Consider the following 14,838-nt stretch of genomic DNA (forward strand, 5'->3'; position numbering starts at 1 on the left):
CTGGGAGAATTATTGAGCAGATATCTTGTGTCTATCTTCAATGTAGAACACATAAATAATATTCCAGAAAAACTAGTTAAATCAAAATGTGAAAGGGAGGGAAGAACATAAAACAATTACAATCAGCAAAGAATGGGTACTATATTTAGGAGAGTAAATTGTGAAGTGGAACTAAAGAGTGTGCAAAGGGATATAGATTAAGTCATGCGGAAAAGTTTGACAAATGGAGTATATGTGGAAAGTATGAATTTGTTCACTTTGGCAGATGGAATAGAAAATTAGTACAATATTTAAATGAAGAGAGATTACAGCATGCTGCGGTATAGAGGACCCAGTATCCTATACATGGATCACAAAAGGTTAGTTTGCAGGTACAACAAAGACTGGGAAGGCAAAACTTGTTTTATTCATCATGGGATGTGGACTTTGCTAGCTGCAGTTAAAAGTAAACCACACTGCTGTGGGTCTAGACACCATGTCAGCCAGGTCATGTAAGAATGGCAGATTTTCTTCTGTAAGGTGCATTGGATTGGTTTTTACAACCAATCCAACCTGAAGAAGGGCTTATGCCCGAAATGTCGATTCTCCTGTTCCTTGGATGCTGCCTGACCTGCTGCGCTTTTCCAGCAACACATTTTCAGCTCTGATCTCCAGCATCTGCAGTCCTCACTTTCTCCTTGGTTTTTACAACAATCAACAATAGTTGCATTAGACTATCTTTTAATTCCAGATTTTCCAGATATCATTTGCTGTGGTATCTGCTCATGGTATATTGATATATTAAATTGGGTTTTTGATGCCTGAGTTCAAGTCTACTATGTAGGGGAGGTCCCAGGGTCTATCTGTGCTCTACATTGACTTGATTCCAGCTACAATGTAATTTGGGGGTGATCTATTTTTCTGGACAGATATTGTGCTTGTATTCAAATTACTCCATGATATCATCCCCCATCATATCTCTAACCTTCTCCAGTCCTATATCCTCTGAGGATTCCATGTTACTTTAATTCTGACCTCTTGTGCATCCCTGATTCCTGTTGCCTCACCATTGGTAGATGTGACTTCATCTAAGGCCTTAAGCCCTGGAATTCTCAAACCTACTTTAAGTCACTGCTTGAAGCCTACCTCTTTGACCATGCTTTCGAGCATCTGCCAAAATGTTTCCTTATATTATGCCATATTTTATCTGATAAATGCCTATGAGGTGTATTGGGATTTCAGTACCATATTAAAAGTGCAATATAATTAGAAGTTGTTGTACTTACACTTTGTGCCAATATCACTGGGTAAGGAAATAGAAGATTATTAATGTTTTCCACTGATGATACCAAATAGAATGATCAAATGTTTGATTAAAGAGATAGATTCTACGGAATGTGCTTAAAGGGGAAAGAGAGGTAGAAAAGGTGGTTTGTTCAGGGAGGAAATTCCAGGGTGTCTAGACAACTGAAGCAATGATGAAGCGATTAAAATTCAGGAAGCTCCAGAGACCAGAATTAGATGAATGTAGATATCAGGAAAATATCATCAACTTGCTGCCAGGAATTTGACATAGTCATAGAATCATACAGCATGGAAACAGTCTCTACTGTCCAACTAGTCCAAGCTGACCACGTTCCCAAACCAAACCACTACCACTTGTTTGTGCTTGGCTTATATCCCTCCAAATCTTTCTGGTTCAAGTATTTATTCAAATATCTTTTTAAATGTTGTAACTGTAACTGCATCCACCACTACCTCAGACAGTTCATTCCACATATGCACCACTATCTGTGTAAAACAAAAGTTGCCCTCATGTCCTTTCTAAATCTTTCTCCTCTCACCTTAAAAATAGTTACTAGTTTTGAGCTCCCCCACCCTACGGAAAATATCTATGGCCATCATGATTTTATAAACCTCTATAAGGTCACCCCTCAACCTCTTACATTCCAATTAAAAAAGTCTCAGCCTATATTTATAACTCAACCCCCCCATTCCCAGCAACATCCTGGCAAATCTTTTCTGAATCCTCTCCAGCTTAATAATATCTTTCCTCAGACAGAGCGACTAGAACTGGACACAGTACCTTCAAAGAGGCCTCACCAATGTCCTGTACAACCACAGTATGACTTCCCAATTCCTATACTCAAAGGTCTGAGCAATGAACATAAGCATGCTAAACAACTTCATAACTACCCTGTGTACTTGTGATGTAAATTTCAAAACATTATGTACCTGAGCCCCGAGGTCTTTCTGCTCTACAACATTACCCTGGGCTCTACCATTAATTGTAGATGTCCTGCCTTGTTTGTTTTACCAAAGTGCAATACTTCTCATTTATCCAAATTAAACTACTCCTCAGCCCAATGACCAAATTGATTAAGATCATTTTGTAATCTTAGATAACCTTCTTCACTGCCCATTATGTCATCAATTTTAGTGTCACCCTCAAATTTACAAACAATGCCTCCTAAACTCTCATCTAAATAGTTTATACAAATGACAAACAAAAGTGGACCTAGTACCAATCCCTGCGGAACACCGCTGGTCACAGGCTTCCACAAACCATCCCCGTAACTGTTGATAAACATGATCTGATTTGGGCAGCTATTATCCCACATGACAGCTTCCATGTCCTATTTTGGTATCAAGCTTGCACACTGAATAAATGCCTCAGATTCCATTTAGAAGGTTGCCAATAAGACCCATCTCAAAGCACATGACTTTGGGATTCCTACAGCTCCAAGACTAGTCAAGATGGGTTTGTCGTAAGCAGTAGTAGAGAACCCATTAATGGATTTCTTAACCAGCATGTTAAAAAAAGTTGTTTTCAAATATCTTCCTTTGCAATTTGGTATTCTTGCAATTTTGCCCTAATGATGAAGACTTGACAGCTGGTTGCTTTTCACAGCAATAATATATTCCACATACTCAATAGAATATTTAGACTTAATAGCATAATGTGGTACTGCAATTACTCACTGAGTCCTCTGCTGGACATATTAGTCTTGCATTTACCGCCAGGATCCCATTTACTGTTGTGTTATTCTCACACATCGTGCAGTTAAAGGCACTTTTTATGCTCATGAGAAACTGAGCCACTAAAACAAACGAAGAGGGTGCTCCATTCTAAAGACAGATGGTGAACTTATCTGCTTCTCTGGCACTTCAGCTCCCACCTAATAAGTAACTTTGCATGTCACATTTTTTGTTCACATGGGTGCTACGAAGTTCTCTGCTAACCTTCCAAGGTCATCTTGTACTGAATGAGATTGTCATAATTTTGATAATTAGCAGAGAAGACTCTTATTCTATCAATCAGGGTTGTGTCTGAATTCAGGTCTCAGTGGTGAAAACCAATATGTAACAATGTAATACTTAGTTCTTCTCCCTCTTCCTTACCTTAAAGTCAAATGATATTATGTCAATAGAGATAATTGACTGTCTTGCAAAATTCTGGAGTGTTCCCGTTAGAAATGCTTGTGGGAAGAAAAATCCACTTATCCAGAAGGCAGCAGGAATGCCATCAGCAATCCATTTCTCTAGGAAGTTGATTCGATCAAGAAGATCCTCTACCCATGAGGCCAAGGGCTTCAGTGAAGGATACGCCTAAAAAAATACACAAAATGAGTAGGTATCAAGTGGAGCTCATGGATTTTTGACATTTAAACATCTGCTATATTCGGGTATCTTAAAGCATACATTTAACATGGTTAGTTATTTAAGGGTAATAGGGAAAAAAAACACTTAATTTTCTCAGGACATTGCAAAATGCTTACACACAAATAATTATTTTAGAAATGCAGTCACTGCTGCGAATATAGGAACTCCCACAAACAGCAACGAGATAGTCAGCAGATCCTCTGTTTTAGTGATGTTAGTTGAGGAATAAGAATTGGCCAGGACACCAGGAGAAGTCCACTGCTCTTTTTAGAATAGTGCTTTGAAACTTTTACTTCCATTTGAAAAGAAAGACAAACCTCAGTTTAACACTTCATAATAAAAAATGATATATCCAACACTCCAGTGTTTCCTCCATAATATATTAAAGTGTTGTCATAATTTATGTGCTCAATACCTGAGATCTTTGACTCAGAGATGAAAGTTATATCAACTGAGTCGCAACTATGAAACACAACTTGTTTTTAGACTTGTTTCTCATACATTATTACGCTAACAAATGCAATTAGGAATGGACAACAAATGTTAGCTTGCCAGCGACCACCACAAGAAAATTAAAAGCAATATATTAATCTCCCAAATTGCTGTATAAGCAAACTTTCAGAAAACAAATGACATTGAGCTAAATAAAAAAAAGGAGACAAGTAATGAAACGTTTTTACAAAGGTTAAAGGAGGGTCTAAAGGGAAAGACAGGCAGACAAAATTAATATTTGAGTTGAATATGACTCCTCTTCAGAGAGAGGTCAAAAGTTTGAAGGAACTACAGATCTTAAATTTCAGTCTGCTGAAAGCACAGCCCCAATAAGACTACTTTACTTAACTGGGGGAAAATGTATAAGAGATAGTGATTTTAAATACTCTACAACACAGTTACATATTTACGTATCTACTAAATCTAGTGCTTTCAATCCACTGGATATGATGTTTTCAACCAGTCTTGCTAGAACTCTGAATTGGTCCAAGTAAGGGACTACTACTGAAATGGGTAGGTATTCCAAACTTTGTTGACTAAATCTCTAGGGATGGCATTCCCAACTATTTCTAGTACCTGCATATTGTTCCCAACTACTGTAGGCTTTGTGCTTCTGATTGTGTTTTTTAAATGTTACCAACTGCACTAGGTATGGTATTCCTAATTATTCTAGATGTGAGATCCCTAACCACCACTGGAACTCTGCTACTAATTGTTCTATGATGGTGCTGGTGTTGGACTTGGGTATACAAAGTTAAAAATCGCACAACTCCAGGCAATAGTCCAATAGGTTTATTTGGAAGTTTATTTGGAGCACTGCTTCTTCATCAGGTAGCTAGCGCTCTGAAAGCTTGTACTTCCAAATAAACCTGTTGGACTATAACCTGGTGTTGTGCAATATTTAACTAATTGTTCTAGGAATTGTATTCCTAACTGCATCAATTAGCACCTTACCAACTGCACTAAATTACTTTTGCAATTTATTTTTAAATGTTGTAGGTGTGGCATTTCTCACTGGTACATTAATCAGAGAAGCTGGAGAGAGAGAGAGAGACAGAGACAGAGACCAGAATTAACATTTGAGAGATCAATTCAAAAGTCTGATAACAGCAGGGAAGAAGCTGTTCTTGAATCAAATTGCATGTCTATTCAAACTTTTATATCTTCTGTTCGAGGGAAGAGGATGGAAGAGAATGTAATTGGAGTGGGAGGGGTTTTTGATTATGTTGGTTGCTTTTCGAAGCAGTGGGAAGTATAGATAGAGTCAGTGGATAGAAGGCTGGTTTGCATGATGAACTGGGCTGTGTTCACAACTCTTTGTGTCATTGAATCATAGAATCCCAATAGTGTGGAAGCCGGCCATTCAGCCCATCGAGTCCACACCAATCCTCCGAAGAACATCTCACTTAGACCCTATCCCTGATGTCCTGCATTTCGCAAGTGCATTTCCCTACACATCCCTGGACACTATGGGCAATTTAGCATGGCTGGTCCATCTAACCTGCAGATGTTTGGACTGTGGGATGAAATCGGAGCAGTTGGAGGGTACCCTCACAGACATAGAGAGAATATACAAAACTCCACTCGGGCAGTCGCCTGAGAGTGGAATTGAACTTGGGTCCCTGGTGCTGTGAGGCAGCAGTGCTAACCACTCAGCAACCATGCCATGCCATGCCACGCCACCATGTCGTTTCATGCGGTCTTGGGAACAGCAGTTGCCAAACCACACTGTAATACATCCAGATAGGATGTTTTCTATGGTGCGTCTATAAAAACTGGTAAGACTGCTTGTGCCCATTCCAAATTTCCTTAGCCTCCTGCAAAAGTAGCGATTTGTTGTCCTTTCTTGACTGTTGTGTTTATGTGGGTGAACCAGGGCAGATTGTTGGTAATAATCATGCTCAGGAGCTTGACACTCTCGACCATCTCCACCTCAGCACCATTGATGCAGACAGAGATGTGCCCTCCACTTCCTTAAGTCAATGACTAGTTCCTTTGTTTTGCTGATATTGATGGAGAGATTGATGTCTTTACACCATGCCACTAAGCATTCAATCGTTCCTGTATTCTGTCTTCCCGTGGTGAGATCCAACCTACCAACCATGGTGGTGTGAGCAAACTTGTAAATGGAGTTGGGGCGGACTTTGGCCAGTGTTGAGGATTATGGCGGAAGAAGTGAATATCACCTGATTGTGGTCTATGGGTCAGGAAGTCAAGGGTCCTTACATAAGGGGGAGCCAAGGCCTAGGTCTCAATGTTTAAAGATGAGTTTGTATTGAATCATGGTGTTGAAGGTAGAACTGTAGTCAATATGTAGAAGCCTGATTTAGGTACCTTTGTTATCCAGATGTTTCAAGAATGAGTGTAGGGCTAGGGAGATAGCATCTGCTGTGGACCTGTTGCATTGGTAGGCGAATTGCGAAGAACCAAGGCGATTTCATAGACTGGAATTTATGTGAGTGTTCTGATTTCTACCACCTGATTTATAGTAAACATTTAAACCTACCATTAACTCCCATTCTCAGTCTTCAGAACATCACTGTACTTACTGTACTGAATATTGTAACTACTTGTGGGATACTCTTGCTATCTGTTTTCCGATTTCTCCTTTAAATGTTGTAATTGTACCAGCCTCCGCCACTTCCTCTGGCAGCTCATTCCACACACACACACACAATCCTCGGTGTGAAAAAGTTGCCCCTTAGGTCTCTTTTAAAATCTTTCTCCTCTCACCCTAAACCTATGCCCAATCTCCAATTTTGGTATCATCTGCAAGCTTACTAACCATTTCTCTTATACTCACATCCAAATCATTTATTTAAGTGACAAAAAGCAGTGGACCAAGCACCGATCATTGGTGCACACTGCTGATCATGGGCCTCCAGTTTGAAAAACAACCCTCCTCCATCACCCTCTGTCTCCTACGGACAAGCCATTTTGTATTCAAATGGCAAACTCTCTCTGGATTCCCTGTGATCTAACCTTGCTAGAGCCTGGGCACCTCAGCCTTGATCTTATTGAATGGTAGGCTTTAAGGCTAAGTGACCTACTCCCTGCTCTTATTTCTTAAGAATGTATGGGACTGGTACTGAGCATTCTCTAGCATCACAGAGAAAATTAAGAATACCAGAACTTTTTTTTAAACTGTCTGATCTGGTAATCTTGGTATTAGATTTGAATTGACTTTGATTGATTCTTTGGATCTTCCTTTAGACAACTAAACTCAAACAGGTATGCCCTGCTCTGCTGCAGTCGACTGAATTCAGAACAATTTAATTTGAATTAAAAATAATTTGAAGAAGAGTTAGAATTCAATGAAATTGATTCTTGTGATACAGTGGTTGTGTCTTTATCCCTTGCCTAGAAGGTTTGGTTCAAGTCCTACCTTCCAAAGAGATTTGTTATAATATGTCCATGCAGATTGATTTAAAAAAAGACCAGAATCCTATTTATTGGTCATGTGGCACTATGGTAATGTTCAGAAGGTTCACCTGCTCATTGCTGACTGCAGGTAGGGTGATTAATGCTATATTCATGTGACCATAGAGGCCTGAGATTTTGGGTGTTTTGCCAATAGTTACAAAAAGGAAACAAGTAACTATTTTAACTTGGGGACATGGTCAGCTATATAAATATTAAAAAATTGTTTCTCCATTGGACACCAGAGATAGTTGATTTGTATCTAATGAGCAAGTGAGGAAGAATTCCAGTTCTAATACTTTGATATTGATCCAATTCAGTCATAGCTATAATTGTAAAGCTAATACCTTGGAATTCCAGTGTTCCGGGACAGTATTGTTGTATAGACTTGTTGCCATCAACTCGAGCTGTGAGGACATTACAACTAGACCTTTCAATGCTTTCAGAAGGTCTCCAAGACTTTGTACAATAGTGTGCAGCAGTCGGTTGTACCTACACAATAAGCAAAAGAAGAATATTATTCTATACAGTTAGAAAATAATGAACTATTAATGACATTCCAGATATCTCTTTGAGCTACTAATCCAGGCATAGGCAAACTGAAAGTTGGTTGCCTGCTCGATCTTCTTTGCTGGTTTATTGAACAGTATCAATGAAGAGCACATATGAAGAGTGTAGCAGACATTGAATTAACAATACCACTGAATACTTACACTTCAGTGGAATTGTACAATAGCTGTACAAAGTTAAAAATCACACCAGATTATAGTCCAACAGGTTTATTTGGAAGCACTAGCTTTCGGAGCTCTGCTCCTCCATCAGGTGATTGTGGAGAATAAGATTGTAAGACTCAGAATTTATAGCAAAAGTTTACAGTGTGATGTAACTGAAATTATATACTGAAAAAGACCCAGATTGTTTGTTAAGTCCCTCATCTTTTCGAATGACCATGTTGGTTTCAGTTCTTTCATACGTAAATTGCAAAATCTTTTTTAAAAGTTGCTTTCTCCAATGCACTTTAACAATTGGTGTCATGTTGGCCCAGATAAGGTATTGAAGGTGTTTACTCCCTGTGAGGCTGTCTGTGCCACAATGGTCAGACTGATTCTAATCTAAAAAAAGATTTTAAGAATCTTACATGGATTTATGAAGTTTTTGAGCAAAGGAAAAAGTAATTCTCTAAGTACAAAATCACCCCACAAACTTATATGTGTGTGTGTGTGTTGGAGGGGGGGGGGGGGGGAGTCATGAGTGTCTGTGAGAGGGTGTGTGTGTGTGAGTGAGTGTAAAGGGGGTTTGAGTCTGTGTGGGAGTGTATGAGAGAGGGTCTGAGTGTGTGTATGTATAGTGCAATGCGATCACGTGTAGTGACACATGAACCCAAGGTCCTGGTTGAAGCTATCCCCATGGGCACCGAACTTGGCTATCAGCCTCTGCTCGGCCACTTTTCGTTGTTGCCTGTCCAGAAGTCCGCCTTGGAGGACGGTCACCCGAAGGTCCAAGGTCGAATGACCCAGACTGCTGATGTGTTCTCCAACTGGGAGGGAACATTCCCGTCTGTTGATTGTTCTGCGGTGTCCATTCATCTATTGCTGTAGCCTCTGTTTGGTCTCACCAATGTACCACGCCTCAGGGCATCCTTTGCGATTTACATATGAAAGAACTGCAACCAACATGGCCATTCTAAAAGACGAGGGACTTAACAGACAATCCGGGTCTTTTTCAATATATAATTTTAGTTACATCCTGTGTCTAACAATCTTATTCTCCACAATCACGTGATGAGGGAGCAGTGCTCCGAAAGCTAGTGCTTCCAAATAAACCTGTTGGACTATAAGGGAGAAGGTAGGGATAGGGATAGCGGAGGGAACTTGTTCGGGGAGTCTGAGCAGATAGGGGAAGCCCTAAATGAGCTTTTTGCTTCAGTTTTCACCATGGAAAGGGACCTTGTTGTGAATGAAAACTTTGAGGAGCTGGGATACAGTCTTGACCAGATCAAGATTGATGAAGTTGTGTGCTGGAAATTTTGGAAAACATTAAGATTGATAAGTCCCCAGGTCCAGACCAGATTTATCCTAGGCTGCTCTGGGAAGCGAGAAAGGAGGTTGCTAAGCCACTGACGAGGATCTTTGCCTCCTCACTCTCTACGGGAGTCGTACCGGAGGATTGGAAGGAGGTGAATGTTGTTCCTCTTTACAAGAAGGGTAATAGGGAAATCCCTGGCAATTACAGACCAGTCAGTCTTACGTCTGTGGTCAGCAAAGTTTTGGAAATAATTCTGAGGGATAGGATTTATGACTATTTGGCAAAGCATAGTGTGATTAAAGGTAGTCAGCATGGTTTTGTGAGGGGCAAGTCATGCCTTACGAAGGTCAAGCAGTGGATGTGGTGTATATGGACTTCAGCAAGGCATTTGATAAGGTTCCCTATGGTAGGTTCATTCATAATGTCAGGAAGTTTGGGATACAGGGAGATTTGGCTATCTGGATTCAGAATTGGCTGGCTGACAGAAGGCAGAGAGCGGATGTAGATGGAAAGTTTTTGCCTGAAGGTCAGTGTTGAGTGGGGTCCCTCAGGGCTCTGTTCTTGGGCCTCTGCTCTTTGTAGTTTTTATAAATGACTTGGATGAGGAGGTTGAGGGGTGGGTTAGTAAATTTGCAGATGACACAAAGGTTGGAGGTGTCGTCGATAGTATTGAGGGCTACTGCAGGCTGCAGCGTGACACAGACAGGATGCAGAGCTGGGCTGAGAAATGGCAGATGGAGTTCAACCTGGATAAGTGTGAACTGATGCATTTTGGAAGGTCAAACTCAAATGCTAAATATAGGATTAAAGACAGGATTCTTGGTAGTGTGAAGGAACAGAGGGATCTGCAAGTACATAGTTCCCTCAAAGTTGCCACCCGAGTGGTTAGGATTGTTAAGAAAGCATATGATGTTTAGGTACCAAACAACTGCTACACTTTGGAAGTGTCATCTTTCAGGTGAGATGTTAATCCAAGATTCATAGTTATCGAGTTCAAGAGCCGTGAGGTTTTGCTACTGCTCTACAAATCCCTGGTGAGGCCACACTTGGAATATTGTGTCCAGTTCTGGTCATCCTACTATAGGAAAGATACAGAGACTTTGGAGAGGGTGCAAAGGAGGTTTACCAGGATCCTGCCTGGACTGGAGAGCTTGCCTTATGAAGAAAGGTTGAATTCGCTTGGACTTTTCTTTCTGGAGAGAAGGAGGAAGAGAGGAAACCTGATCGAGGTATACAAGATAATGAGAGAATAGATAGAGTCAATAGCCAGAGACTTTTCCCTAGGGCAGGATTGACTGGTACGAGGAGTCATAGTTTGAAGATATTAGGAGGAAGGTATAAAGGAGACGTCTTTATGCAGAGAGTTGTGAATTCGTGGAATGCGTTGCCAGCTGTGGTGGTGGAAGCAGAGTCATTAGGGACATTTAAGCGACTGCTGGACATGCACATGGATAACAGTGAGTTGAGGGGTGCGTAGGTTAAGTTATTATATTTTACATTAAGATTAAACCTCGGCACAACATCGTGGGCCAAAGGACCTGTTCTGTGCTGTACTTTTCTATGTTCTATAACTTGGTGATTTTTAACTTTGTACATCCCAGTCCAACATCGGCGTCTTCAAATCATAACAATAGCTGTGGCAGCATTTTAAAAATAAGAGGTTATTTTGTGAGATCTATTATTGCAACTGTTGGGATGTTACAAACTGCTGTGAAATCAATGAAGTATTTTTGAAGTGTGGTCACGGTCATAATGGAGAAAATGCAGAAGTTAATTTGTACAAATGAAACTCCCACAAACAGAAATGTGTTAATGGCCAAATAATCTGTTTCTGTGTGATGATGAGAATAAACATTAGGCAAGACACCACGAGTAACATCCCTGCTCTTCTTCGAAACCGTGGTATGAGATATTTTAACTCCACCTTAGAAAGCAGATGAATCTTGGATTAACATCTCACCTGAAAGATGACACTTCCAAAGTGTAACAGTTGTTTGGTACTGTCAGTCTAGATTTTCAAATTCAAGTCTCTGTTCTGAACTCTCAATTTCTGGCCCAAAGGTGATAGTGGGAGCTTCTTATGTGGTATTCTTTCTTTCTTTGAGATGACCCCGCACTATTCCTGTTCTATCTACTGCAATAGTGAAACAGCGATTTCTTTATTTTTGTTTAATTGTGTTGTGAGCTGTGGGTATCACTGGCAAAGTACAGGATGCTGGTGAGGCCTCTTTTGGAGTACTGGTCGCCTTGTTAAAGGAAGGATATTTTTAAACTGGAGAGGGTTCAGAAAAGATTCACCTGACGTTGCTGGGAATGGAGGGTTTGAGATATAAAAATTGACTGGAAAAACTAGGACTTTTTCCACTGGAGCATTGAGGGGTCATGTTAATGAGGTTTATGAAATCATGAGGGGCATAGATAAAGTGAATGAAGAGGGTCCCTAGGGTGTGGGAGTTCAAAACTAGGGGGCATATTTTTAAGATGACAGGAGAAACATTTAAAAAGGACACAAGGGGCAGCTTTGTTTACACAGAGAGTGGTTTGTGTGTGGAATGAACTGCCAGAGAAAATGGTGGTTGCAGGTATAGTTACAATATTTTTTTAAAATTTGGATAAGATTAGGAATAGGAAAGGTTGAAGGGATATAGGCAAAGCAAAGGTAGGTGGGACTAGTTTAGTTTGGAAACAAGGTCGGCATGGTCCGAAGGTTTGTTTCCATACTGTATGACTATCATTTCATGACTGTATTTGTTGCGCATCCTGAAGTGTCCTCAAAAGGGTGGTGGTGAGCCTCCTCCTTGGATGGTTAGGAAGGGAATTCCAGGATTTAAGTCCAGTGACAAAGATAGAATGGTGATATTGTTCTATGTCAAGTTGATGTGTTGCTTGGATGAGAACTTGCAGGCATGCTTTCAGAACAGAACTTATTTCCGTACATCTGCTGCCCTGTCCTTCTAGGAGGTAGAGATTTGGAGCTATAGTCAAAGGCTTAGTGAGTTGCTGAAGTACATTCTATGGATGGGAAGCAATGCTGCCATTGTTCCTCAGTGGTGGAGGAGATGAAAAATTAAATTGTTGGCTATGGTGCCAATTAAACATTCACTCCATCATCTATGGACAATGATTAAGCTGATGAATAGAGTGCCAGTTAAATAGACAGCTTTATCTTGGATGACTTCAAAGTTCCTGATTGCTATCAGAGCTGCGCACATTCAGGTAAATGGACAGTATTCCATCAGCCACCTAACTAGTGCTTTTGTAAATGCTTGGCAGGCATTTGGGAATCAGGAGGCAAGTTACTCTTTACAGAATTCCCAGCCTTTGAGCCATTCTTTCTGCAGTATTTAGTTCAGTTAAGTTTCTAGTTAATGGAAATCCTTAGGTTGTTGATGGTAGGGGATTCAGCAATGATAATGTTGTTGATGTCAGGGGTAGATGGTTCATGTTGAATTAGATAATGGTTCTGAAAAGCTTAATTTTGGAGGCTGTATCAAGCTCCAGCAATCTGTGATGTTATTGCAGTCTTAGCTTTGGATCTCATTGAGTGAAGATCTATAAGCCATGTCTTCCAAATGTCGTAGTAACAATCTTACCTTTCTAATGTAACTTGTATCTGATTGTTATTATATAATAAACTCTATTTTCTCAAAGACAAGAGCCTTTTCTTGTTAAGACTGAATTAGGGGCAGAAAAGTACTCCAACCATAAGGTGGCAGTGGTTGGCAGTCAAAACAAATACAACAGTTAGATTCTTATTGGAAATGATCATTGCTTGGCTTGAATGTTACTTAATCAGGCCAGGAATACAGCAGTGAACCTGCATTGTTATTGCCTTTGCTGTTGAATTCATGTATTGGTGGACATTGGAGTGCATCTAAGAAAATTAACAAACAGTGAAATTCACAACTGATCTTGGAGGAACCTGCTTGAGAGAGGTCACAGCACAGAAACAGATAAGTGAACAGTTTTAAATATAGTCTTGCTGTAAATCTACAATACTGAGTAGAGTCGGTTCTTTCTTGATTATATGTTTTATTTGCAATATGTCTCTTGATTAAACTTAAAAATATAAGCCATAAATATTAAGTTAACCTGGAGCAGTGTTTTGTAGAGGAATAAGACTGTACTATTTTCTGGGAGTGTAGATTGGAAGAAGCAAAAAGGGCCCTTAGTAGAGTAATATGCTTTTCTTGTTGGATGTTGGAGTTTAGGGAGAGTTTACAGGTTACCGAGGATTATATCTGCAATACGTGCCGTTGGTAGCGAATCCTATCAGATCGAATGGATTGGGTGGAGTGACAGTTAGAGGCAATTTACAAGTTAGAGGAATTTACAAGAGCAAGGGGGTGTGTTGGATGGCAGTTATAGGAAGGGAGAAAAGTCACAGATGGATTAACTCCAGGAAAGGTAAGATAAGTAGGCAGGTAGTGCAGGAATCTTCTATGGCTATCCCCATTTCAAACAAGTTTGCTGTTTTGGAAAATATAGGGAGTAATGGATTCTCAAGGGAATGTAGCACACAGAGGGTGGTACTTGTATGGAATGATCTGCCAGAGAAAGTGGTGGACGCCAGTACAATTGCAACATTTAAAAGGCATCTGGATGGGTATATGAATAGGAAAGGTTTGAAGGTATATGGGCCGGGTGCTGGCAAGTGGGACTGGATTAAGTTGGGATATCTGTTGGTATGGATGAGTTGGACCAAAGGGTCTGTTTTCGTGCTGTACATCTCTATGTCTTATATGGTCTAGGTCTTGCTGTAGTATGTCATGAGTTGTAAACAATACTGAACATTATGCAATTATCAGCAAACATCTGCATTTCTGATCTTATAATGGTGGGAAACTCATTGCTAGTGGATCTGAAATAGTTGGGATCAGGATTTCTTCTTAAGATGTCCTAGAATGAGATGATTGGTCAATAAGAACTGAAATCATCTCCTTGCGCTAGATATGCTTCCAACTAATGGAAAGTTATGCCCAATCCAGGCTAGAAGCTCCATCAGTAAGATGCAGTCTGATCATTTAATTGAGCCAGTGTCATATCAATGAATGCAATGCCAACTGTCTGGGCAAGCAGGTTGGTAATTATCCTGCTAATTCTTTTAGCACTTCCCCACTATTCTGAAAGTGGGAAAAAAGTGTGAGTGAAGACAAAAAAGCAAATTGTTCCAGGCACCTACTACCTAAAAGGTGGGGGGGAGAATATTCACTTTGTGCAAGCTTTCTGTGTTGCTCTGTTTGTAACCACCAGATGGCA

The 14,838-nt window shown here is 40.2% G+C and overlaps 1 protein-coding gene across 1 annotated transcript in view; it reads right to left on the reverse strand.

The window, feature by feature from the left end:
* The window catches only part of dnah1 (dynein, axonemal, heavy chain 1), a 420,700-nt gene that overhangs the window by 18,562 nt on the left and 387,300 nt on the right, over positions 1-14,838 (reverse strand). Inside the window, exons 76-77 of the mRNA XM_043708503.1 lie at positions 7,902-8,046; positions 3,382-3,588 (exon numbers count right to left, since the gene is read on the reverse strand). Coding sequence (XP_043564438.1) covers positions 3,382-3,588; positions 7,902-8,046 — 352 coding nt within the window. The remainder of the gene's footprint in view (positions 1-3,381; positions 3,589-7,901; positions 8,047-14,838) is intronic.

The sequence above is a fragment of the Chiloscyllium plagiosum genome, chromosome 18 (assembly GCF_004010195.1).
Source record: "Chiloscyllium plagiosum isolate BGI_BamShark_2017 chromosome 18, ASM401019v2, whole genome shotgun sequence".
In the NCBI taxonomy this organism is placed as follows: Eukaryota; Metazoa; Chordata; class Chondrichthyes; order Orectolobiformes; family Hemiscylliidae; genus Chiloscyllium; species Chiloscyllium plagiosum.